At 39.8% G+C, this 26,203-nt stretch overlaps 3 protein-coding genes across 14 annotated transcripts in view; all 3 read left to right on the top strand.

Annotated features, from left to right (window-relative positions):
* mcf2lb (mcf.2 cell line derived transforming sequence-like b) overlaps positions 1 to 16,597 on the top strand; it is a 46,163-nt gene extending 29,566 nt beyond the window's left edge. For 3 of the 12 annotated variants that reach the window (XM_084361247.1, XM_084361241.1, XM_084361249.1), the window contains exons 6-34: positions 61 to 177; positions 858 to 1,007; positions 1,094 to 1,218; positions 2,449 to 2,563; positions 2,652 to 2,771; positions 3,512 to 3,703; positions 3,786 to 3,977; positions 4,139 to 4,298; positions 5,731 to 5,792; positions 5,886 to 5,971; positions 6,147 to 6,213; positions 6,300 to 6,415; positions 7,180 to 7,249; positions 7,339 to 7,431; positions 7,527 to 7,619; positions 7,736 to 7,861; positions 9,208 to 9,429; positions 9,543 to 9,635; positions 10,484 to 10,601; positions 10,726 to 10,795; positions 10,904 to 11,010; positions 11,251 to 11,343; positions 11,802 to 11,861; positions 12,584 to 12,649; positions 12,803 to 12,880; positions 13,294 to 13,403; positions 15,067 to 15,179; positions 15,280 to 15,383; positions 15,467 to 16,597. In XM_084361247.1, coding sequence (XP_084217373.1) covers positions 61 to 177; positions 858 to 1,007; positions 1,094 to 1,218; positions 2,449 to 2,563; positions 2,652 to 2,771; positions 3,512 to 3,703; positions 3,786 to 3,977; positions 4,139 to 4,298; positions 5,731 to 5,792; positions 5,886 to 5,971; positions 6,147 to 6,213; positions 6,300 to 6,415; positions 7,180 to 7,249; positions 7,339 to 7,431; positions 7,527 to 7,619; positions 7,736 to 7,861; positions 9,208 to 9,429; positions 9,543 to 9,635; positions 10,484 to 10,601; positions 10,726 to 10,795; positions 10,904 to 11,010; positions 11,251 to 11,343; positions 11,802 to 11,861; positions 12,584 to 12,649; positions 12,803 to 12,880; positions 13,294 to 13,403; positions 15,067 to 15,179; positions 15,280 to 15,383; positions 15,467 to 15,546 — 3,198 coding nt within the window. In that variant the 3' untranslated portion in view covers positions 15,547 to 16,597. The remainder of the gene's footprint in view (positions 1 to 60; positions 178 to 857; positions 1,008 to 1,093; positions 1,219 to 2,448; positions 2,564 to 2,651; positions 2,772 to 3,511; positions 3,704 to 3,785; positions 3,978 to 4,138; positions 4,299 to 5,730; positions 5,793 to 5,885; positions 5,972 to 6,146; positions 6,214 to 6,299; positions 6,416 to 7,179; positions 7,250 to 7,338; positions 7,432 to 7,526; positions 7,620 to 7,735; positions 7,862 to 9,207; positions 9,430 to 9,542; positions 9,636 to 10,483; positions 10,602 to 10,725; positions 10,796 to 10,903; positions 11,011 to 11,250; positions 11,344 to 11,801; positions 11,862 to 12,583; positions 12,650 to 12,802; positions 12,881 to 13,293; positions 13,404 to 15,066; positions 15,180 to 15,279; positions 15,384 to 15,466) is intronic. The other 9 variants (XM_084361244.1, XM_084361251.1, XM_084361245.1 and 6 more) reach the window with 8 other exon arrangements.
* Positions 16,598 to 18,042: 1,445 nt separating this feature from the next.
* Positions 18,043 to 21,629, top strand: LOC311262925 (PHD finger protein 11-like; the record flags this gene model as incomplete). Its single annotated transcript, XM_084362674.1, has 12 exons — positions 18,043 to 18,243; positions 19,488 to 19,592; positions 19,693 to 19,826; positions 19,990 to 20,024; positions 20,121 to 20,206; positions 20,433 to 20,503; positions 20,627 to 20,676; positions 20,774 to 20,853; positions 20,943 to 20,965; positions 21,228 to 21,301; positions 21,408 to 21,490; positions 21,618 to 21,629. Exons 1-12 carry the CDS (start codon positions 18,133 to 18,135, stop codon positions 21,627 to 21,629), a joined length of 864 nt encoding a protein of 287 aa, XP_084218800.1. The 5' UTR covers positions 18,043 to 18,132.
* Positions 21,630 to 22,143: 514 nt separating this feature from the next.
* Positions 22,144 to 26,137, top strand: LOC311262458 (uncharacterized protein). Its single transcript, XM_084361842.1, has 6 exons — positions 22,144 to 22,212; positions 22,308 to 22,348; positions 22,582 to 22,747; positions 24,154 to 24,483; positions 24,574 to 24,645; positions 25,103 to 26,137. The coding sequence occupies exons 1-6, from the start codon at positions 22,158 to 22,160 to the stop codon at positions 25,177 to 25,179; spliced, it is 741 nt and encodes a 246-aa protein (XP_084217968.1). The 5' UTR covers positions 22,144 to 22,157; the 3' UTR covers positions 25,180 to 26,137.
* The last annotated feature ends 66 nt before the right edge of the window (positions 26,138 to 26,203 follow it).

Consider the following 26,203-nt stretch of genomic DNA (forward strand, 5'->3'; position numbering starts at 1 on the left):
TAATACAATGCTAATAACACGCTGGTTAATTATAAAGACATGTGCATGTAATTGTTTCAGGTGATTATGCTGAGCTCAATAACAGAGCTGCACACCTACATCGACCGCAGCCAGCTGACTCAGGAGCTCGGGGGAGCGCAGGAGTACTGCCATGAGAAGTGGATCTCTCACCGCACTGTATGTACACTGAACACACCACGTCATGTACAACATTACACTGTCCCGCACTGCCATCACAAGATGCTTTATGAGCAAGATAAAATACACACACTGAAGTACACCCCTCCATCTTTTTTAGTAAGAACAAAATAAGACAGAGAGAATGATAAGTGTAGTGGCCATTTGTCAAAAAATGAAAATCAAACTTGAATCAGACTTACAGATACTTTCTCTTCCTATACCTGCGCAAGGAACTTAAAAAAGAAAGAAGGGTCATTACTTCACTGAATTTAGCTTTGGAACCAGACTGGTGTCCGCTGTATTGAAGTCTATGGGTGATTTGCAGACTCATCAGCGATAATACGTGTGACCTGCTCCAGTTGGTCACAATGTTATCTGCCCTGTCAATCATTTGGAAAAACAAATGAGTGGTTAACCTACTCTCTGAAGTGTCCTTCCATTTCCAATAGGTTTCATTACGAATACTCAAGCTACCCTTAGCTGGCTGTGTATAAATGGCATCAATAAATGGTATTGACATCATCAAATAATGGCCACTACTACACTACACAAAGTGTTTTGTTTAGTAAAATCAAGAAAAGCACAACAGCAATAAAATACGTAGCCAATAAAAAGTGACCAGACTCGATTGATGCGTGAGCACGCTGACGGTCTTTGTTGTGTCTTGTGTGCTTCAGGCTATTGAAGGCTTTGCGCTGATGGTAAAGAAAACAGCACAGATCCTGCAGGCGTTTGGGACCGAGCTGGCCGAAACTGAACTCCCCAATGAGATCCAGGCCACAAACCTCCTGCTGAGCACGCACACCGACAAGAAAGACAAAATGAAGGTAATATACATGATTCCTTTGTGTACTGTATATCAAGTATGTACATTTGTTATGTATTTGGATGAAATGACTTTGTCTGTGTGCAGGAGGATCTGCTGGTGGCTCTGGGTCAGGGCAGCAGGCTGCTGGAGAGCATCAACGAGCCCGTAGTGAGAGACCCAGACCACAACATGAACCAGGATGAACTGGAGAACCTGGCGACTGTGCAAAGGTGAGAACAAATACAAGACGATACAACTGCAGGATAACTACCAAACACCAGACTCTGTGTTATAATTCTCCAGAGGAAAAATGAATCATTAGCATAAACAGATGGAGGTGATAATGATTCAGATGTTCAACACATCTGTTTTTTTTTAATTTTTCACAAAACACACAGGTCCCAAGCCTGAATCATTAGCACATATGAATGAATTGATGCTTAAATGATAAGGTGTCGAAACTTGTAGTGACTCTGTGTCATTATTCAGAAACTGAATAAAAAAAGCATTGTTTTTTTTATCACCTTATGTGTGAAGTTGAAAGAAAACTGTTTTATTTTGTAATTTATGGTGTTAATTGCTAGCCATTTATTAAGCAAATGCACCCCACATGTTCAGTTTACAGCTTCAGTGTGACTTTTCTCCATTAAAAATAACTCAAAGCTGAATTTATTTTGGTTTTCTATCATTGTTATTGAAAAGCAGATTTTTTTCTGTTTGAGGTAGAAACACAAGATTTGCTGCAGAATCTTTCAAGACAAGAGGCAACACAAGACAAATTAAAATTCTTGATTTCACATATTTGTCATGCCTTAATTGATAGAAAAAATCACAAAAATCACTAAAAATCATATTTACACTGGAGCAAAGCACAAATTGAAATGAAGTTGTTCTGAATGCAATGGCACCAAACATTTGATAGAAATCTTTGTATGGTGTTTGAAATACAGCCGTTTCTGTGTCGTACTCTATCCAGTCACGACTCACATGGGGTTCTTTCAATTACATAACCAAACTAGACATTTAAGATACCCGCTGTAGTCATTTCATAATAAGTTGAGTAGCAGCGCTGGGCTAATGATACACAGTAGTGCTGTCACTGATGTTTATCACATTTCACAGCCTCTCAATTTGCTCTTATTGACTTATGTAACAAAAATGAATGCCAGCAGGCTTGTTTTTGTTAGTTGATGATGATGGCAGATGATTTGTTCACAGCTGTCTGAGCTCTGCCATCAGTGTATTTTACATAAAAGTTGGTACGGCAGTGTGCTTTGAGGTAAGTCAGTGCTGTATTTTAAGCAACACTGAGGGCACTGATTCCCATGTCAGCAGGCATTAACTCTACATCAGATGCACACAGGCAAACAAAAAGAAAAAAAATATCCAGATATCTCAGTCTGCATTTGTCTGCCTGTTTTGAACAATCCCTCTCCATTTCTTCTCTGCTCCTCTGTCAGACTTCTGTCTCAGCTGGACGAGACAGAAAGGGCCTTCGATGAGTTCTGGGTGAGACATCAGACCAAACTGGAGCAGTGTCTCCAACTGCGCCACTTTGAGCACAACTACAGAGAGGTGAGCCGGAGCCTGTTAGCTCAGGTGAAATCGTCCACACGATCCTCTTTTTTTAACTTGAAAACTGACCGTGCTGTTTCTCCTGCAGTTGAGGGCTCTGCTGGATCAGGTGTCTGAGAAACTTGCGACCTTCTCTGAGGTGGGGATCAGCCCGGCCCACGCTGACCATATCTTCTGTGAACTCACCACCTATGAGGAGAGAGTCTGTGTAAGTAATACCCAACCCCTCTCAATTAAAGCTTTGTGTAACCGCAGCATGAATAGATGAATAATATCTTTATAATGTGGGTTTGTCGTATTGTCATTACTGATTTTATCTGAATAACAAATCACAGTTATAAACAGTAATAGAGTGCTGTTATTAATAAACTGTTAGTTTGTAATAATATTATATTTACATTTTGTCCCAGTTGATTAATGTGTTTGGTAATGGTGAATATCATAATCACATTTAGAATATATATGAAGGTATCTACATAGATTTCTTATTTTTAATGAAATTTTGCTCTGTGTGATCTTTTCTGCAAAGGCAGCAGGAAGTGTACTTCACTGCCGAGGCTGCACACAATGTTTTTACTTCTATTCTGGATCCAGTCGTGATTTTGGGCTAATACTTACATCCTGTCTTGTAATATTAGCGATTTGTACAAAGATCATATATTGTCATGTCATTACATTATAAGTCACACATCCATTACAGCATGGTTATTTAAATGTAACATGTTGATATACAGCACCACCTATGGGCAAAATGCCTTCAAATGTTGCAGGATCTCTCAGAGTTGCATAATTCCTTGGTTGCAGATCGACAGTGATTTCAAACGTTAAGTCAGATTCTGTCAAATAGATTTTGGCTCTAAAAAATTACAACCAGTAAAAGAAAACTGTATTAAATATAGGAATACTGGTGGAAATAACTAATAATTATCACCCTCCTCTGGTCCACAGGAGGTGCTGGACAGAGCCTTGGCATTGGCTCGTGAGGGTGATGAGCTGATCCAGAACTCGCACTACGCTGAAGACTCCATTCAGCCTAAATGCGGCGAGGTCAGAACAATCAGCGAGAACGTGAGCAGCAACCTTAGGGCCAAGAAGGACCACCTGCTAAAGGCCATGGAGCTGCACCACAGTTTGGAGAAGGTAAGAAGGCAGCACACTCTCACAGTGTAGATGCCTTGTCTGGTTTGCCGTTATGTGACTGATTGTCTGCTGTCCTCCTCAGGCGTCTAAATGGGTTGATGATGGTATATACCTGCTGGCGTCTCAGCCAGTAGACAAGTGTTTATCACATGAAGGGGCGGAGTTAGCCCTGCAGGAGCTGGAGCGTTACCTGGATAACGCGGGCCAGAACCAACTGACGGACCTCAGTGCCATCTGGACTGAATATGAGTCAGTGCTCAACCAGCAGTTCAGGGTAAGACGACCAAACAAAGAATATTTTAATACTGTAAAACTAACCCAAACAGCTGCCAGTATTCTCAGCAATGGCCAAATAATAGACTCAGCACATTCATATTCATTTCAAATAATACACTGACTTACATAACACTCCTGTGATCACTTCCTGTGCATCAGGACCAGGTGGAGAAGGTGTTCCAGAAGCAGACGTCCATGCAGGAGATGTTCGAAAAGAGGAGGGTCAGCCTGAAGAAGCTAGCAGCCAAACAGACCAGGCCGGTGCAGCCGGTAGCCCCCAGACCTGAAGCCTTCATCAAATCCCCTCTCAGCTCGCCCGGTCAGTCTCCACACACCCACACCTGCACCATTCAGCTCACACAATGCAGAGCCTATTCACACACTTCTCGAGGCTTTTATGCTCTTCATTCTTTGCACAACCCTAATGCTATTTACAGGGTGTGAAGGCCTCAAACGAACATTATCAGACTCTCCATTTAGACTCCATTCTCCACAGCCCTCAAACACTTAATTTAGTGGATGAATATCATGGCTCACGAGTGGTTTATACTTTAAATTTCCTGTCGAAAATGTTTAAATGTTACATTTTTGAAATGTTCATTGCAGTCAACCTAGAAGTGCTGACACATTCCTAAAGAATTTATTCATGGATTTCATTCATTCACGAGGACTTTTATCACGGTCTGGCCTTCCTGTCTCTTTCATCATGAAATTCTTTGCATATCTGTGACTTTCTTCAGGGCACCATTTACATTTTCAGGTGATATACATACATTTTCAATCCTCAACTACTCGAACCAATAAGTGGTACTCTTTCCACACTCTTCACATTTGTTCTGAAACTAAATGCATCCTACATGCTGAAAGCTGTTGTGTCTGCTGTCTAAAAGGCGGCAGAAGTTTTGATTATTTAGTTACGTCTCAGAACAATAAAGGCACTGTTGAAACAAGGGATATACTGAAAGAGAATATATGTTACATTTCTACACAAAAAGGTCTTAAAACAACTAAACCATTGTTCTAGATTGAGTTCTTACATCATCCCAAATGTTTCAAACAATGTTTAAACCTACAGAAATCAGTAATCTTATTCACGGTGACTGTGTGTTTCATTCGGTCACCTGTCGCTGTAACTTCCTGGGAATCATCAGATGATACGTTAGAAAGTGAGGAAGGAAGTCAGCATATAAATCTTTATAACATTACCTCGTCTGTGAACTTGGCTTCACGTCAGATAGGTTTTCATTGGCAGTGGTGGTTACTTAACAATGAAGACAACAACTCCCATGATCCCATGCTACCTCACGACATCATCAAACTGCGTCTTTTGATTTGTTTTGATTGAGAGACCCCTAGTGGCAGAAAATACATGCAGTGTGTTTAATCTTGCACCCACTACTGTTTATTTATATGCTTTCATATTATATTCAAAGTATTTTGTTGCCAAACGAATTGTGAAAACATCTCAGGGTGAGTTCACGGCATTATTTACGGTAAAAAGACCTCAATCAACAGCATCAAACTGAGAAATAGTCACTATGTTGTTTGGTACAGGTACAAAATTTGAGTCATTCAGGACTAGATTGATTACATTGAGTTACAATCATTCACATCTACCTGTTTCCACACACACATATTCTAATTCTAGGGTATTTACAGTTAATTTAAACCACAATACTTGAGATTTAACAAAAATGCTAAAGCATGTCAACATGGCCTGGCCCTAGATTTATCCTCTTTTCCCTCCACAGCACACAGAGCCCAGCAGGAGAAAAACTGCTCAGAGACAGACTCTGGGAACAACTGTGAGAAGGTGAGTGGAGTTTACATGTTGTCTGTCCACTTGTTCTCTAAAGGTTTGTATTTGTGTGTCTCTTATCATGCTGTTGGGTTATTTTTCTCTCAGGGAAACGGCCAACTGCAGAACGGAGACAGTAACAGCAGACATGCCTCTCTGTCGGAGGAGGAGGAGAACCTGGCGGTGCTCAGGAGGTGAGGGATCAGCCGTCGCTCTTTCATCTCTAATCAAATTACACGGCAGATGGACTGTGTGAAAACACTTATCTCATTATCTATGGAGCTGTGGAGCTATCTTTTTCCTGAGCGTGCCTGCCCCAAATCCTCCATCTGATCTCTCTTTTCACCTCTATTCTCTGTCTGCCTGCAGGCACGTGATGAACGAGCTGCTGGAGACTGAGAGAGCCTACGTTGAGGAGCTGCTCTGCGTATTGCAGGTGTTTCTTCACTCCTCAGAATGTTTAATCCTTTCTGTCTTTCACTCGAGCCCGGAATTTCACGTTTTGTTTCCATGTTTTCACAGGGGTATGCCTCTGAGATGGATAATCCTGCCATGGTTCACCTCATCCCTGCTCCTCTGCAGAACAAAAAGGAGATTCTGTTTGGCAACATGCCAGAAATCTACCACTTCCACAAGAGGTGAAGGAGCGCCATCTGCCTGTCACTGATGATATCATCTGACATGTTGTTGTTAACCTCACTGGTGCCCTTATAGTGCAGAAAAACATGATGTAGCACCAGATAGGCGGTTACTGAATACAAATACATGACGCTTTCATTATAATGAACATAATCCATTGGATTATGGACTTTATTTTTTTGACTTGCACAAATTGCACTGGACATAGATGTTCTTGTGTCAAAGTAATGCAGACAACACTGCCTGAGATGGAAAACGTTTTCTAAGGGACTGCTGCTGCTTGAACCTTCCATCGTGAATCAACACAGTTGCTGCCAGAGCATTTAATTTGTCAGATGCAATTTTCATGCATTAGAGCACAGGGGTGAGAGAATTTAAGATTTTACCGTGCATCGCAATGGATAAGTTGATCGTGGTAAACGTTACAAAAGCTGTCAAGCTCGATCGCATACAGTCTTATATTGATTTCCTGATTTATTTTAGGAGAACCTGCATCTTTACAGTAATTCAAAAATCCTAAACCTGTCACCATGGCTGACTTGGCTGGGTCCACATGCTTTTAAATGGTTGAATAGTTCATAATTCCTTGTGTGTTTTTATTACAGAGGTGCAGGAAATGCATCACTTCTGTCCCCTTCAGTATGTAGCTGGTGCTCCTTTTGTGCCACTGGTTAGCCATCAAAGCTAATCAACACTTTAATTAATCATCATCTTTGTCCTTTTCTCTCATTCTTCTTCATCCACCTGGTTTTGTTGTTTCCAGGACGTTTCTGAGGGAGCTGGAGCAGTACACCGACTGCCCAGAGTTGGTTGGAAGGTGTTTTCTAGAGAGGGTGAGTGAAACTTTCAGCACATAGGTTTCATTCTGTTTATGCTGATGAAGCGGAGTCTTGACCACTTTTGTTTTTGCTGCGTTTCTCAGATGACAGACCTGCAGATCTATGAGAAGTACTGTCACAACAAGCCTCGCTCTGAAAGCCTCTGGAGACAGTGCTCTGACTGCGCCTTCTTCCAGGTGAACGGACAGCACCTTTACTGCCAGTGTTTAAGTAAATATCCTATTATATGTTAATTTGACACAATCTTTGCCTGTTTTCTTATTTCCATCAGGAGTGTCAGAAGAAGTTGGAGCATAAACTGGGTTTAGATTCCTATCTGCTGAAGCCTGTTCAGAGGATCACCAAATATCAGCTGCTACTGAAGGTACGGTGCTTTCTGCTGGCCACAGATCAACCGGACTGTTAAACTGTCTTCTCAGAGTGATTTCTGCTCTTTAGTCTTTGCTATGAGCTGCATGGTTAATGTGTTTCTGACCACAGGAAATGCTGAAGTACAGTAAGACCTGTGAGGGGACCGATGACCTGCAGGAGGCGCTGACCTCCATCTTAGGCATCCTCAAGGCTGTTAATGACTCCATGCACCTCATCGCCATCACAGGATACGAGGTGAGACATTTAACAGGAGAGCAGATGCCTCGTACAGTGTGATGTCATGAAAAAGCACATTGGATTTCTTGCATGGTCGTGTTAGTCATCTGTAGAAGGCAAAGACCAACAGAGAAGAGTGGATTAAAAAGGGAGACAGGAACACTAAGGCAGTAAAAAAGTAGGAGAATACACAAACTATAACCAGGTCACATGTGAATAAAAGAATACATAGAAATAAATGCAGTTGTTTTATTGCCTAAATCTAAGGATAGAACGACTCAGCATATAAAATAGCACAATGGGATATATTATATATAATATATATATTACATAATAGGTTGTTAAAAATCATGTAACATAATAAAACCTGCATTTTATTATGTTACGTCATCTTTCAATTCTTTCAAGAGGTTACTGATTTTATATTGACAATATTATTGATATTATTATTATAATGGTTATATATACTGTATATTTTCTGTATGTTAAATTTGTCTTCTCTTTAAGTTTGCAAACATTTTAACATCTCTCCCTTCACTGTTTATTATTTGTTATGTTTGTACACTTTTGTGCATCAGTCCCATAATTGTTGTTTGTACGGGCAGACTTGCACTGATAAAAGAGATGTTTTTTTAGCATTACATCTGCTGTAGAGCTGCAACAAACAGTAGAATAATGGATAAGTAAAAAGAAAAAATCATGTTTTTAATCAAAAACTTAAGCATTTGTTGGTTCCAGCTTCTAAATTATGAGAGTTAGGTGCTTTAAGTTGTGTACATGATTTTTGGACAAACAAGTCAGTGGAAGAGGTCACCTTGGGCTGTGAGGGATTTTACATTTTTCCCTATTTGTAGATAAAATGATTAATGGATTAACCGATAATGAAAATAATCATTAGTTACTGCCCTAATCTGCTGAGTAGGTGTAAATAGAATGAGACACGGATTCAGAAAGCTGTGACTCTGTTGAAATTTCACTGTCACTTAATTCATGAAGACTGGATGAAGATAAAGAAAGAAAATAACGTGAGGACTTTGAAAGTTCAGTAGATTCTGTGTTATGCAGAACAAAGTGCCCGTCTGTATGAGATAGACAGTCTTTATGATTCATTAGCAGGAGCACATATACTTGTGGCAGCTGCCTCCATGAAACACAGACAAATTATTTAGAGAACAGACACACTGGTCTGAATATAGACAGTCCAGATGGACACTGGCACAGAACACAGACCCGACAGAAAACAGATGCATTAAATAAAATATAAATTGAGTATGAATACCAAATCAAGGCCTGTTCACAGTATTTTATTAAGTGCAGTATACGGTGGATCTTATACCAGTATCTTCAACTCTCTTCTTTCTCAGGGTAATCTGAGTGAGCTGGGGAAGCTGCTGATGCAGGGCTCGTTCAGCGTGTGGACAGAGCACAAGAAAGGTCACGCCAAGGTGAAGGATCTGGCCCGATTCAAGCCCATGCAGAGGCACCTCTTCCTCCACGAGAAGGCCCTGCTCTTCTGCAAGAGGAGGGAGGAGAACGGAGAGGGCTACGAGAAAGCTCCCTCATACAGCTTCAAACAGTCTCTGAATGTGAGCGCCTCTACAGACGCATCTGTCTCTTATACTGCCTCTCTACTAATCTCTTAGTTGTCTGTAAACCTGTAATTTATATAAAATTGTAACCCTGCCATCTTCATGTCCAGATGAGTGCTGTCGGCATTACTGAGAACGCAAAGGGAGACAACAAGAAGTTTGAGATCTGGTGCAACTCCAGAGAGGAGGTCTATATTGTTCAGGTGCGTTAACACATACAAATTAAAGGTGATTTACTACATGTTGTGTAATTGTCAACAAATCCCATGAAATGAAAAAATTAATAATGATTTGATCTTAGTAATAAGTGTTGTCGTTCTCACTGAAGGCTGATTCCTGTGTGACCTGGTGTCATCTTCTTTCTGTAGCTGTAAATACTTGCACTTATAAATCTGAGGCTGAAAATGAACCCCAGCAAATGCAAATGTGCTGTACACCACAATGACGGGCTGCATTTAGAAAAATCGAAATCCTTTTAAATATAAATATATGTTTATGATCCATTTTAAGGGTTTTGTCTTCAAGAACAAATGTGCTTGTCACTGACAGGATAGAAAACTTGTAAAGTATCAAGCGAGCGACGGACACATAGTTAATTATTGGCCGTCGTTCTTCTGGAATTTGTTGACAAAAAGAAAAATGCAAAACAAGCTTATGACTTATCATTTAAAGGACGAGTGTGTAGAATTTAGTGGCATCCAGCCCCTCATCTCACCCGTACAAACCTCTTACAGTGGCTGCTAAAAACGCAAAAGGCCGTCTCTAGAGTCAGTGTTTGGTTTGTCTGTTCTGCGCTACTGTAGAAACATGGCGGGGAAACATGGTGGACTCCATGGAAAAGGATCCATGGAGGCTCATTTTAAGCTAATAAAAACAACAAAATAATGTTCAATATAATATCGGATTTCTGCCAATAAATCCCCCTTAATCCTAAACTCTACACACTGGACCTTTGAGCACAATGTATTGTATTTGAACAACTGGTATGCATATGGATCTACCTCCAGATAACAATGATGACAGCCCTCTAATATTTGTCCAACCCTTTCAGGCACCATCAGCTGAAGTAAAAACCACCTGGGTAAATGAGATCAGGAAGGTTCTGACAACCCAGCTGGAAGCCTGCAGAGGTACGGAGAGAGGATGTGCTCTAAAACTCACGTCTAAATGTAATGTTCACACTAATATGTTTTACCAGAAACTTCAACACTAATATTTTATTAGTAATGACTGTGAAAATAAGTGCAATGTTCAGTTAAAGTGTTTTGAAACGATCGTATTGTGTTTGAGTAGCCAGCCAGCAGAGGGCTCCAGATTCTGTTTTCCAGTTCCCTCCTGTACCCAGCGGAGCAGTTAGTCTCAGGTAAGTCTGAACTCCACACCTCATTTGTTCACTAATGTGTGGATAATCAGAAAGATTGCTTCAAGCTGCATTTGAAGCTTCTTAAGTTCCACTTTTGTCCAACCACAGTCCCTTCAAGTCCGGCCAGAGGAGCTTTAAGAAGGGAGAGGAGAAGAAAGCTGAGCCCTGCAGCCCTGATGTCAACTCCTCTTCCTCACCAAAGCCAACAGGAAAAGGTGAGTACAGTGACGACAACCAGACAGATGACACTTCTCTGTTGTAACAACTCTTTATGGAGCGTTTGCAGGGCATGAAAACTACACTTTTTATGTCCCACCGATGTTTAACCCATGTCTTAACTTCTGTCTTTTCCACTAACGTCTACCCTTTTTGTTCCTTTTCCTCCTTTACACCTAACTTACGTTCTTCCTTCCTTCCTCTTGTCTGTCCCGACTTCCTGCTTTCCCTCCGGTCAGATGAGGCTGTGACAAGCCCTACCTCAGACAGAGCTGCTGTGGCTAAAAAGCGCTTTACTTTACAGGGCTTCAGTAACCTCAAAGCTCAGAAAGGTAACTGCAGGCCGCTGTCAGTCTCATACCTGACATGTCACATCATCTTCTGCATTTGTGAAATGAAAAATTGTAGTTTCAGTCAGTTGAAGTCAAAGAATAGAGTTTTTGGAAGTGTGCTGAGAGTCAGGTGAGAAGTTAGATAGCAGTCTCAGGTCTGTATAGGGATCATACCTCCCAGTAAAGACATAATTTGTCATTTTAACACTTCTTGTATGGATTAAACATACCCAGCTGTTTCTCCCTTTTACAGTATTTTTGCTAAGCTAACCTAACCAGCTCTGGCTGCATTTTTACTGTAAAGCAGAAGGTTATTTATCTTCTCATCTAACTCTATGCATGTAGGTTAAGCTAATAAGCATAAATGTTAAACCAAAATTATAAAATAAGTTTTATAGAGCTATATATTTTAAAGATTCTTGGTCAGTGGGTCAAATACTGCATGCTTCCCTCCACAGAGCCCTCAGCCACCGATGATAAAAGTTTTACATTACCCATGACCATCCTCCTGTCACCAGGTATCACACAGCTCTGGACCCTGGCTTTATTCAACCCAGCACAATACCTTTTTCACAGCTTTGACTTGTCACAGTGTGAAAAGCACAGCTGTTACTACTAATAACATTAACAATGGCTCCGTGCTATTCAAGTGTCTCAGTAAGACGTTACAGTGTGGCAGTGAGCCAGCGTGCACAATGCCCGGATCGTGAGACTGAAGCGGATAAATCCAGCCATCATTAATTTGATTCGTTCCTCCTGTGCTTTTTGTACAGTGTCATGTCAGAGTGTCTTTTGTGAAAAAGGCCAATGTGTCTGTTAGGATAGCCTCTTCCATTCAAAAAGCATCACAACTGTGAGCAGCATCTCGCAGGTGCTCTCTATTAGAATTAGTTTGCATCTTCGTAGTTGTCTTTCCTCAGCCTTTAGTTTATCTTTGTTGGCTGTTTACTGCCCATCCTTCGTATGGAAGTGCTGAGAGGCAAGGAAGAAAAAGTAATTCAAGTAGTCCATTGTCAATTTTTTTTGTGTGTGTGGATGATTGAAAATGAATCACCAGAAAAAGAAATTTCACACTTGCCTCTCTGGGCTTCCATACCTCAGTCCTTTCTCATCAAAATTAGCACAAAATTAGAAAGAAGCCACGACCCAAAGATTGATATTCAAACAATCTTTGGGTTGTGGCTTCTTTCTTGTCCCAACAACCATCCTTAACCCCTCTTTTTTTCTTTCTTCGTGCCAGGATCTCCCACAAGCCCTGATCACAAGACGAAACGCCAGAGCGATCCCACGCCGTTCGGCTTCAAAGGTACTTAGCTCGCTCAACAATAACTGCACACTCTCCCTGTCTGGTTAGTTGTTCGTCCATGATGCCAGAGCACAGCCTCGGCCTCTTACAGTGAGTTTCATTGGCTGACTGGGTGAGTGACGAGCTGTGTTTCTATTGCCTCCTGTTCCTCAGATGCAGGTCCTCCCCCGCTCCACCTGAGCAGGGCCAGGTGGTTCAGCACCTCTAGTCTCTTACAGACAAAGTTGAGAGGTACACTGGCATTGACCGGCTCGCGCTGGCTGTGTGTCCAGCCCACTGTTTCACTCCTACAAACCCTTCAATCTCAGTTTTTTCTTTGTTGTTCCACGTCTCCACGTTCCTCGTGAAAATCATAGAAATATACACTAATGTGAAGGAATTTTTGCCTGCCACTTTTTCTTTGTTTGTTTAGAAAACAGAGGTGCATGTTCATCACTCTTGGTGTTTTGGTAATGGTTGTGGAACTGATTGTGCCATGCTGGGATTTCTGGGATTAGCTGTTTTTCCTTCTCTGTTCAAAAAAGCTTCTTGTAGTTCTCCCTCCCCACTCTTTTCACACCTGAGTGCAGATCACACACGTTTGACAGCAGCTGAAGCTGAATGTTGCTCTAAACTAAACACACATGTCTCCGTCTTCCCCTCAGGCTGGAACAAGGCCTCGCTGTCACTGGATGCCTCAGAGGAGCATGACGGCTACTCCAGTGCAGAGGATCCTCTTAACTCCGACCCGGAGGAGGACAACGGCAAGAAACTGGTGGGTCGCTTGTGTATGCATCCTCATATAAAACAAAGAGGGCAGGTGTCAGCTGAACGTGAGCAAGTCATTGAGATAAAAAGATGAACAGCTCACGCACTTGCACACTGTGGAGCCCTGCAGTGTGTGAGCTGTTTATTTGTGTGTATTATGAGTCACTGTGTGTGAGAAACATGTGTACACCTGTCTGTACTTGTTAAGGTTCGGGTGGGGCTGAGAGTGGTTATGATTAAGGCTTAGGCAAATATATCCTCCAAGGGGACAAAAACAAAGTGTCTGCACAGAATTTTCCTTTGAGGCTTTAACAAGATATGAGGCTAAAAAGTTTGATGTGACTGAAGTACGAGTAGCAAAACTAGAGTGTAGAAATACTCTGTTACGAATACAAGTTTTGCATTTAAAATCATACTCATCTAAAAATGCAAAAGTACTTAATAACTCATGCTATCTAATACATGTAGTGGAGTAAGAAGTACAACATTTGGTGGAGTAATAGTATAAAGTAGTGTTTAGTGGAAATACTCAAGGAAAGTAAAAAGCCTCAAAATTGTACTTAACTAAAATACTTGAGTAAATGTACTCAGTTACTTTCCACCACTGGATTCTACAAGTCATTACACATGTAATTATTATCAGCTGGATAAGTGACATAATCAGATCATAATGATCACTGTGAAAACTGATTTGTCTTCTTTGCATTTACGTATATTTTAACATTAACTCAAATAGAAGGTGCTGTCAAGATAATGCACGCATCATACTAAGATACGATAAAATGGAATAAAATAGAACTTTGTTAATCCCAAAGCAAAACATTATTGTGCCAGAGAATGCATAAAATGACATTACCATAACAATAAAATACAAAAACATGAGAGACTAAAAATAAAAAAAGTGTACAGGATAATAGAAAGTGAGTGGATGCTGACATTAGTACTTAAACAAACAAACAACAGATATATTTAGGAAAACAAGTTAAAAAAACTCAAATAGAAGAGGTAGTATATAAAATGATATTGAGAAGTAAGTAATAAAAGGTATGTTGCACCTGATAGTTAGAGCAATTACAGTTCTGGTCCATTACTGGTTGATTTTTAATGACCTTCCTAAAAATAACTGTTGTATATTTCTGCAAACTTGTAATTGTATTTCTTTCCATCATGGCAGATAAGCGAGCAGGCTTTACAGTTTAAATAAATGTCAGGGTTTCATTACATTTTACATTTCATACCCTTCCAGCAGACACAGAGCCTGAAATTAGCCTTCGTTAGAAGTTTCTGGCCATCTGACATTTGTCGTGTTTGGCCACACACCAGCTCCTGAGGGGAATATTTGTCTCTTTAACCTCTAAATGCTCTGCCATGTTTACCAGCTATTCTCTAACGTTGTTTGACTTTTGTTTGGTGCCAGGCAGATGGCCTGTAGTGGTGTTTGTTTTGTTTTTTTCACTGAAACATCTGCCAACTGTGGCTGAGAGACTGAAAACCAAAACCGAAACAATGAGCTCAACGACACTAAAACATCCCATAGTGCGAAGGGCATTACATTACATTAGCAGTTAAACTAATGTTACTCTGTATTTGTGTTGATTGTGTCAAGTCAGGCAAAGTGCTTATTTTCTAACTTTAGTTTTTATACTCTCGTTTTTTTCTTTTCTTAACAGAGTGCTGGCAAATACACAGTGGTGGCTGATTATGAGAAGGGCGGCGCTCAAGAGCTCTCAGTGAAGAGCGGAGACATGGTGCAGCTGGTCAAGGAGGGGGATGACGGGCAGTGGTGAGAAAACAGCTTCTACTAACTGCTGATTATGAGAAATAAAACACATGTATATACAGTATAGCAGCACTGCTGTAATCGCACGTTTGTGGTCATGCAGGTTTGTCCGTAACCTGAGCACTTCTAAGGAAGGCTGGATCGCAGCTGCTAATCTCATCACGCTCATTGGGAAATCAAAATCATGCCAGTCTCTCACCAGCTCAGGTATTCAAACAAACTATCCCAAACTAAGTGTGAACGGATAGTTATTGAGAAGGACATTAACTCTGAATATGTGTTTCTAACAGAAGGCAGTGGCTCTGGAAACCTCAGCACATCGTCCAGCTGCAGTGAGACCTACACAAGCTTCTCAGACATCAAACCCTGAACTCTTCAGCACTTTCTCCATCACCACACTGCCGTCACGAACGCTAGCTTCATGTGGCTGTCTGCGCCGTATTGCCAACTCATCGGACTTTTGTCGGGTTTCCACAGAAAGCTGTATTTTTTCAGTTTTTAAAATCATGCACATGCACCAGTCCTGAAGATAATGTGTCATACGTGTGCACATGTTGTAGATTTGATTGTGGTGCAGTTGTACAGTGAAGGATTTACAAAACACATCAGAGACAGTCATCTCACAGTGTAGTAAAGTGATCTCCCTCTAGTCATACACCTGTCTGTTTGTTTTCTATGAGGAACAGAGGACCCCTGTGATTATAATGTAATAGATGTATGAATGGGCCAGCAGGACTGATCTCAGTTGATGCATCTATTTATGTTCACATTAAAACGTGGAGAAAAGATCAGAGATCACATGTGTACGACAGCTGTCTTTGTGTTCGTCTGCACTAACTCACCCGGGAGTTTATAATTCCACTGTTACTGTAAATATAAAAAGATTGAGAGAGATCAATACGCACAGCTCGTTGGGCTTGAATGAATGTTTTCTGTCTGATCACACCCTGTTTGCTGCTTTTTTCCCTTTACATGTGTTTATTTATTCGTAAGAAACAGAGAAGCTAACATATACAGTATTTAGTCACTTTTTAATTTGCTTCTCATCTCTTCTTTCCTCGCCGTCTTTTTACTCTCGCCCTGTCTGTCACGTTTGTCTCTCTGTTGTCAGCCTGTCATTAGAAACCTGTGTCGCCCGGACTTTCTGTACGAGCTCCGGCGGCCTCCCGGTCAAACTCTGTGGATTTTCATGTACGCTGCAGTTTAAAAATGTTTCTCCATGTGAATAATCAGAAATCACTGTATAGCGCTAACTTATTCCCCGTGGAGGGATCATGTTCTGAATGTAGATATTGTTCATTAATATCTGTCTGTCATGAAATATTTGTTATTTGAGATGCTATATTGTACATTAAGTATGGTGATGTCACTACTTTGTGACTTGTCTAATTTTTTTTACATAAACAACTTGTGATAATTCAGGCATGGTCTCTTCTTTTGTCTTGTTTGTGTCTATAAATGAAGGTTTGATACTTGATTGCACTGCAAGGTATACATATATCTTGTCCTGTCTGAAGTAAACTGGGCCTTTCTGAAACATCTGGAACATTTGAAGGTGCAGATGTAAAGCACAAAGGCAGACTAGGCCTCAGATCAGACTTAGACCGGAAACGAAAGTGAAACTAGACAACTGGGTTGCCATGTTTGTTATTACAACCATTTGTGCTTATATCTGGAATTTGCAGACTAAACACATCACCATGAAAAATATTGTTCTAGTCTTTTATCTTTTCATTTATAGACAGTGAAATAAGGCATCGTCGCAATTTAGATGGTGAATTATGAGTTTCTGAACTGAAGCAGCAACATTTCCCAGACAGAGGATGGCCAGAAAATGTGTTTACAAAGCCACAAATCTCTGCAAAAGACTAAACATTTACTGATTACAGCAGATTGAAAATCCCCACATAAAGTCTTGTTTGGAAGAAAATGAATTCATTTATGAAATTAACAAAAACATGTGTGTTGGAATTAAATTAACATAAGAACATTAATTTGTTCATTCATATTAGTTCATACTTGTTTTGGTTTGCTCGTTTAAGTCTACAAATACCAAAAAACAATTGTACAAGACATACATATAAAAGATACACTTTTACATACTTATACACATTTTATGAGCAAAACAGGAGCAGGAAGTAGAAAAACGTAGTATACCTGTCCCTTCCTTGATAATAACATAAGGAAGTACTATAAATAAAAAACACAGAGGATGAAAATATTTTTGTAACATTAAAACTATCTGAGCGTTCATGTAGACTCCACTGAGGACACCAAAGTCCTGTCCACAGTGATATTTCTGAGAGGGTTTATAATGACAGAGACGAGCTGCATGCTGCAATAGCACATGCATTTTATTCTACGTTGTTGCTGTTGTATGTTCTTGGACTAAATCTGACTATTTTGGAGCAAAATAATAAAAAATATTTTAAAAAATAAATCAAAATAAATTAAAAATAAAATGCACATAGTTATTCACACTTTTTGATTTAACTTATTAAATAATGGATTCATATTTTATCTTTTTACGCCCATTAAAAACAAACAATAAATGACTTTTTGATTTAGTCTAGTAATTCAAATATTAATAGAGCAGCTGTATACCGATATATTAATGACTTTTTAAAAAAATAATAATAATAATGAAACGCTTAATCACTATTTCTGCGACTTTCTGGGACCAGATCCAAGATAATTACTACTAGAAAATATAATTAAACATTTAAATTCACACACATTTTTCTCAAGTGTCAGGACATTTAGAGAGGTCGACGGGGGATATTTCGGAACGAACCTGGCAACCTCTGACCAGAACAGTGGGAGGTGAGCTAATACGGCGCGGAGGAGGAGGAGGAGGAGCAGGAGGAGCAGGACGGAGCTTCAGACTGATCGATGTTAACTCTGAAACTTAACCAACACGTCTTTTTTAGAGGTTTTCTGCCATCAGCTGTTTAACATGGGGCACGGTCATAAAGTCTCCTGCGCACTTTGTCACTTGGACAAAGAGACCAAGACAACAGGACCGTTATCGACCAAAGAGCATGTCACAGCTCACCAGAACTGTTTGGTAAATATCTGCATTGGTTGTTTTTTTTTCTCCTTCATCTCTCATTCATCTCTAACCACTCGCTTGTGAGCTAAAGTTAGTGACGCTAGCTTAAATGTTGGCGCCTGAGTTTTGAAGAGAGCCCTCCCCGGGCTGAGGGGGAGGTGTAGGCTACTCCCTGAGGAAACATGGAGGCGACAGAAACTCTGATAGAAACCTAACTGTGGTCAAGATGCAAAGCGAGGAGCTCCCCCACACTCACAGCCTCGGTAAAGGAGCTGGTAATGGCGGTGAAGGGCACAGTTTTACTGTTGAGCTGTGGTGGAGTGTAACTACTGCTCAGTACATAACACGAGTACAGTGTTCTGGTACTTGAACGTTGCATGAGTATTTCAATGTTGAGCTACATTTTAAATGTGAAACTGTATTTTTGTTTTCTCCACTGCCTTTATTTGACAGCTGAAGTTAGTCATTCACTGACTTTGCATGAGCAGATTTTAAAATCTTATTATGTTTAGTTATTGAATAAAGTACCCAACAGTAAGCAGTCATTTACTAAGCAATACTAGTAAAGTAATGTGATGTGTAGGCTGATCAGCTAACACTGACATATGCCATTCAGCTGCAAAGTAAGTACTTTAAATACTTTGAAAACATTGGTTATTACAGAGTGGTGAGCAAGAAATGTTCTCAGCAGGACATTTTAAAGTTAAAAAATAAACATGTCAGTGCTTTGTGATAGACAAACTATTATGTAGGCCAGATCTGAGAACATTAAGCTGTAACTAAATGAGATTTTCTGTTCCAATAACCGTCTCAGGAAGCGTCTGTGTATTACGGTTTGACATACTTATTAGTATTATCAATAACAAATGTCCTTAAAGGACTGACAGACAGAAGGTTTTTATTGAACAAACCAGCGCAGAACGATGTAGTAAAACAAACATCATATTGCAATTATTTTTGACAGATATTGTGATTTGATTTACAGTCAGTAGAAATGATCATTTTTGCAGCACAATTTTCCTTCTCACTGAAAAAACTATTGAAATCACAATAATGCGACATCTGTTTGAGTCTACCAAACAAACACGTTTTCTCACATCTGGAGATAAAGATTTTGTCGGCTTGGAAATCTCTGTAGCACGCGTTACGTGTCATGTATCATGTATGGATGTTCAACAAGGCCTTTATTTACAGCTGATGTTTAATCCTGCTTTGAATGACGGTGTTCTCATTTCACTCATGTCGTCCCTGTTTTACAGCTGTATTCCTCAGGGCTATTTTGCCGGGACTCCCCGGAGTACGACGATCTGTTTGGTTTCTCTGTGGACGATGTGTTGGATGAGGTGAAACGAGGAAGCAAACTGGTAAAGACTCTTCTTGACATTTTCAGTTATCAGTAAACCCAATCCATTAATTGTGTGCTGGAAGCGATTGTAGTTGCGTTTCTCTATTTGTTTGCATTAGATATGTAGCTGGTGCAAGAAGAAGGGAGCCACTGCTGGGTGTGAAGTCAAACGCTGCAAAAAGTCCTACCACTACCCATGTGCTGTTCATGAAGGAGCTGAGATTGTTGATGATTCAGAAAAGGGATGTTTTGGGTCAGTCTGACATAACTGTCAAAATAACCTTATAATACTCTACTGCAGTCCTTTTTGTGTCAGAAGAAATATCCATGTTTAATCACAGTTGAAGATGAATTCATTGGAAGAATTTTACTTATTTTGAATTGATTATAAATTTGTCTTTGTGTGTTGTCATCAGGCTGTACTGCTTAAAACACTCTCAACAACGCCGAGGTAAGTGGGGATCGCAGAATTTTCACCCTTCTCCCTGTAAACACTTTTTACAGTGAATGACATAGTATGTGTTGAATTGCTCTTTTTCATCTCCAGAGAAGAACAGCGCTGTTAATGGACATGCTTCTTCCTTCACAAAGCCCGGACTCTCCAAAAATCCCAGTGAAGCTGGACCGTCTAAGGTTTGTTTGATAAAACTACATAGACACAGGATCAGCCATTTACTGATTATTATTTTCTCAGGATTTAACAATACAGAATGTTTTAATGTCTGTATTTATTTGTGGAAGTAAACAGTAATTTCATTTTCCTGTTGCCCAAACGTTTGAATTTGAAATAACATGGCGTAGTTTTGTGTGGCCCCAAACCGTTCAGCGAGTAATGATATCTGTGTTTTATTTCCACGAGGTGTATTGCCTTACCTGTGAGAAGACCGAGGGGAACATCAGCTTGGATAGTTTGTCTAATAGCATTGTTATGTAAGTATGTTCACACTTTGCAAACATCTCCGTTCGTAAGTCTATAACTAAATAATTATTCAGTAAATGTTTATAATCTGCTCTTCAGTATTTGACCACAACCACGCATGTGTGTGTTTTTAGATTGTACTGTGACAAACATGCTCCTAAATCACAGAAGAGGAACACCAACGGTAAGTCCTGCTCAGAGCGCACGTGTCTCATATTATGTGTTGATATAAAGTTGTTGTTGTTCTTCTAATAACAGATTAATCCCTTTGTTCCTAACAGTTGATTGGACAGCAGCCGGGCCGTCTGCGTGCAGCAGTGACTCCAACTCATCCAGCAGCATGAAGCGCTCACATTCCAAGGTAAACATTTTCATTGACGCTTTTTAATGCTGCTTATTTTTTGTCATTAATTCAGTGATTTTAATCATTCTGATTTGCTTTTGAAACAGAGACAGTTGAGTTCCGGCGACAAGTAAGTGTGTGATTATTTGAAGGGATGGATGGTGTGCAGAACTCTTTGTTTTCTTTGCACAGCACCTTTATATCTTCACTGTTTTCACTAGTGGACAATTTAAATAACAGCAATAAATAACAATAAACTAGCAAGACATTTATTTTCTTTACAATTACAACCATGGTTTTGCTTCGTGTAGCCCCATTACTTTATGCTTTTCATGAACTCTATATGAAGTGTGACACTTATTATAATGCCTAATGTCTCTCCTGTGACACAGACAGGAAGAGCCCTCATCTAAACGCAATCCTGAAAGCTGGAGCAGGATATTAACCGATGACTCTTCAGATCCAGGTTAACCCACTTACAATACATGAGAGAATGTGACCTCTGTGGGGTTAGCACTCTTGTATGAAGCACGTAGCAAACAGATTTATTTGATATTCCCCTCCAACTGCAGATGAACCTGATACAGACATGGCAATATACGCCCCTTTAGAGTCTGACATAGACGGAAGTGTAATCTCTGGTCCAGAATCCCAAGTAAGTTTAATCTTTGATTATACCACAGTAACATTATCATTAGAGGCTGAAGATGTTCAATAATCTGATCTTCATTTTTCTTCTTTTTCATTTGTTTTATTCTCCCCTCTTCTCCGCTGTGCTTCAGTTGACCAGGTGAGATCACTCCTCTTTAACAAAAACACTGGCATATTCTTCAGCAAAATAATAAACAGTTCTGCTATATATATTTATCATACTGAAAAATGTTCAGGTTTTGTTGAAGCTACTACGTTGTTTGTGTCCTGACTCATTTCTGTGGTATGTTTTGTAGTTTGTGGTGTTGCATTATTTTTAAAGATGACACTACCTTTTAGTTTAAAGTACTACTGTACATATTAGAAGGAACGACAATATCAGAAACACCTCACTAGTAATGAAACAAGTAGCTGATTTATTAATTAGCCAACTGTCAAATCATTCATTGGAAAGAATTTAATCAAAAAATCCTACATGTTGAATTAATATACAATCCAGTACAACACCACAACGAACTACAGGCTCAATCAGAGTTCAAACATCACCTCTGTGACACTGTCATCAACCATTATATATTGAATGTTAGTTTTTTATTTAAGGTATCTTGCACAGATGCAATGCTTCTCTTTTGTCTGTTTACTAAAAATAACAGAAAGGTATATTTTTTTTGATGACGTTCTTCATTCACAGAAACGACATTCAGTGTCCCACTGAGTCCACCTCAGGTAGGTGTCACAACAGATTCACAATATATAGAGAATGTAGCTGAGGCATGACATTCATATACAAGTGGTTTACAATCTCTCGCTGTCTTCTATAGGAAATCAAGTTGCGGATGAGAGCAAAGATGACGATGAAACAGTGAGTTGTTGCATAGTGCGTCATTTTTGTCAAACGTGTCTTACCTTAAAAAATGTATGATTATCCTTGACAGCTATAACATCACACCAATTTCTCATTTGCTCTTTCTCTCTTACAATCACAAATTTAACTCCAAATCTACATTCTTTCTACACATGATTCATATATGGTATATCTTCACTAGAAGAACAGTATTTACTCATTTTACATGAAATGTGTCTGCTTCCTCTCAGGATATTGAGTCTGAGAGTCTGCTGCCTCCTGTGAAGAGAAGTGTGGACTCTCAGCCACCTTTGATGACAAGTGCTGCGCTGACAACTGAGACTGAAACAAGTGAACAATCACAACATAGTGTGATTTTGCTTGAGGCGATGGAGGTGGTGAAGATAGATGGTGAAGGTAAATTTTACTCTTACTGTGACAGAACAGTTTGTTTCACGTGCAGTCAGATGATGAGAAGATGGACTTTATTTGTGTCAGGAAATGTGAAACGTAAATGCAAATGTATAAATATAACCATGATCAAGACTTGAAATACTACGTCTTGATTGTGGTTATACAGCACATGTAAAAGCTTAAATACATCTAAGGTTTCTTAAAGGTGCATGCTAAGTTCAGTAGACATCTCTGCGCCACGATAATAATTATGTTGATACTTTTGAATATTTAAACTAAAATTCTTAAATATTGCACCTTTTTGCTCCAGATCATTGTTGCTTGATGACACACCAGCTTGAAACAGGCTACTGAGGGCATCTCACATAGATCTGAAATGGCTGACACAGAACACTAGTATAGAATGACTCTGAATCACCACCATCAGTACAACCCTATCATAGCCAGTAAAATCACACGCACAGGCCATTTGATGAGCTCTTGCTCACCTGTAGGATGTGGAATTGGTTCCAGATAGATGTGCATGTTGGTGTTAACATTTCTCTGTCAGATTACTAAAACGTTTACACCAAAAGTCAAATTTCACTCTGAGCTGAGAAAATGCAGCTGTTAACCAGGATAAAGCTCCACTTTAAGCTACACAAAAATCCATCTGGATGGGATTTAATTACAGGAGGACCAGCTGGTTTGCCATAAACGGGACAGCTGAAATTATTACTGGGGTGGGGGTGGAAAACTACCCATATACTGTATGTGCTGCAGACAGGATTTAAATCACTAACCAGTGCAGGTAATGTTCAAATCACAACACATACATAGTAGTGATGTGAGCTGCTACAGATCACAATACAAAGTGCATTTTCATGGCTGAATGAGAGAACCAATGTTGGGCTGCAACAATGAATCAAGTAGTTGTCAACTATTAAGTTAATTGCCAAGTATTTTGATAATGGATTAATTGGAGTATTTTTTTAAGGGGGGGAAGGTAAAATTTCTGATTCCAGCCTTTAAAAATGGAATATTTCCTGGTTTCTTTACTCCTCTAAGACAGTAAACTGAATGTCTTGTTCGAGGACGTCATCCCGTCGACTTTTTTCACAAGTTTCTGACATTTTATAACTCAAACAGCTGATCATTAAATTGGGAAAATAATCAGCAGATTAATCGACAATCAAAATAATCTTTTGTGGCCCTAGACCAATGGGCTGGCCTCTGAAATAAGAACACATGGGGAAACACTATACGGTGCCTAGCTAAGGGAGTTTCTGTTGTCACAGAGAGGTTGCGGTACATTTGCAAATTACTCAAAAATCAATCTGTGTCACTGACACCTTGAAATGTTACATAAGCTGTGCTAACACATGGAGCTGTCTCTCTCTCTCTCTCTCTCTCTCTCTCTGTCTTCTCAGTGTCCAGTCCTGAGCAGAGTCCTGTCCACAGTCCTGTCCACAGTCCTGATCAACACACTGCTGGACCCTCTGTCCCACAGCAAAGCTCTGCCAGGCCCCCTCCCTTTCCTAATCACTCCAAACCCTGCAGTGTTACCATTTCCCCAGCGCCACCTGAAACCGTCTCCCCCCCTGCAGTGCTCCCCTCTGACCCAAAGCCCAGCATCGACTCCGCCAGCTTCTGGAAAAGCTGCAACGCGGCAAGCTGCACACAGGCCATCTTCACTGATTTCATTAATGAGATGATCAATATCTCCAGCAGAATTCAGACGGACCAGGCCAGCCAGGAGGGTGAGGGAGGAGACGGTATACTCACAAGTTACTATAAAAGCATCTCGGTGTCAACACGGGAATATAAAGCTCTTACTCCTCCTTCCACAGATTATGATCTTGCACTAAGAGTGATGGAGGCTTCTGGGAAACTGGCAGAGCTTGTGACCAAGCAGCAGAAAGGTGAAGTAAACTATCAACAGTGGCAACATTGGTATTCCCTCATTTACACACTGTGACAAGAGAAACTGCTAAAATTAGCACATATGTAGCAGTGCCATGTTAACATATATGCTAATTATAGAATTCAGATGAGGTTGACAACATAGTTTGGACCGATTAAAGTTGAGCTAGTCTAACAGCCTCAGAAGTCCTCAGAGTCTGAGGTGTCCAAAACCGTTCTCTGCAGAGATTTTACCTTTGAATTTCCATCACACTGTGACCTTTCATGAAACGTGAAACTTTACATTTGGTAACTGATGGAGACAAAGTTGTTGGCTAATTTTCATTTGAATGAGGAGTGACTGGTTATATGCACATCGCATAGGTGCAAGGCTATCAGGAAAACGTGAAAAGAAGGTATTGCATTTCCATTTTTAAAACAATAAAATACCTAAACGACAACATATTGTTTTCACAGAATTACAAAGGAAACAGACGGAGCTGCGGAAGGCAGCAGCAGCTATGAAGGAAGTCGTCTCAGCACTGAGGAGATAAGTCCATCAGCAGCAGACAACATGGACATCAGTGTGTACGATTTACTGTCTCTTCTTTTTTGTTAGTTACTCAGTGTCTTTTTTAATATTTCATACAAACAGTCTATGTATATATTTTTTTAATGATTATGCCTTAATATTTAAGACAGTGAATAGGGCTGGATGTGGAAATACAAAACCGTATTTCATATATATATATTTGTCAGTGATCATTCTCAAGCCACTGGTTTCAGATTTCCGTTATCACGATGTGTTGTTAATATTACAGTTTCATTTAGATCAGAAGTCGCACAGAAGTCTGGTGAATTGTTAAGATATGAAAATGTGAAGATATTTTTACTAATATTTTTGTACTGAAGTTTGTTCCTTGTTATTGTGTTGAGCTAAGATGTTGCGTGCCATTCGCACTTCTTTAGGCACTGAAAATCCAAAATCCACCCAACAAAAGGAAGAGGCAAAATGTTTTGTGAATGTTTAAAATGTTTTCATATATTTCTGTGTAGCTATTTGTGAATGTCTGAGTTGGGATTTCAGGGTCAAAACGGCCCATTTCCATTTTGGAAAGAGTAGGGAGAAAATATAAAGAATTTTATTATAAAGAACAGCTTTATAGTGACAATAATAGAGTTTGTCTTTATACCAAACCAAGTACTTTTTTTTTTTTTTTTACCTCTGTTGGTTAATATTTATGAGCAGTTCTTCCTCAGCCTTATGTCACTTGTATTGTTGTCAGTTAGTGGCCTATCTGGTTGATCATATTTACAGTAAACGTGTTAAATCAAGACTTAATTTGAGTAAGACTAAAATAATGCAGCAGTTTACAGTTGAGTATTTGTTTCTGTATCCTGATGGTACAGAAGAGTCCATTATTGCTCAAAGAAGAGTTCATGTTTAGTTTTCTTGTTCAGGAAAACATTGTTCATAACTGGTTCAGTTTAAATTATAAACGTTCATATGAAGCTGCAATTCGTTGTTTATTCGTTGTTATTCTTGATTCTTGTTTTGCTCAGTTTGTCACACTTTTC

Source organism: Pagrus pagrus, assembly GCF_965226575.1.
Source record: "Pagrus pagrus genome assembly, chromosome: 9".
In the NCBI taxonomy this organism is placed as follows: Eukaryota; Metazoa; Chordata; class Actinopteri; order Spariformes; family Sparidae; genus Pagrus; species Pagrus pagrus.

Coding starts and splice junctions, on each gene's coding strand:
- LOC311262458 (XM_084361842.1), top strand. CDS start 22,158: ATGACGTTCTTCATTCACAGAAACGACATTCAGTGTCCCACTGAGTCC. Junction 22,349..22,581: donor GCAAAGATGACGATGAAACA/GTGAGTTGTTGC, acceptor GCTTCCTCTCAG/GATATTGAGTCTGAGAGTCT. Junction 24,484..24,573: donor GGACCAGGCCAGCCAGGAGG/GTGAGGGAGGAG, acceptor CTCCTTCCACAG/ATTATGATCTTGCACTAAGA.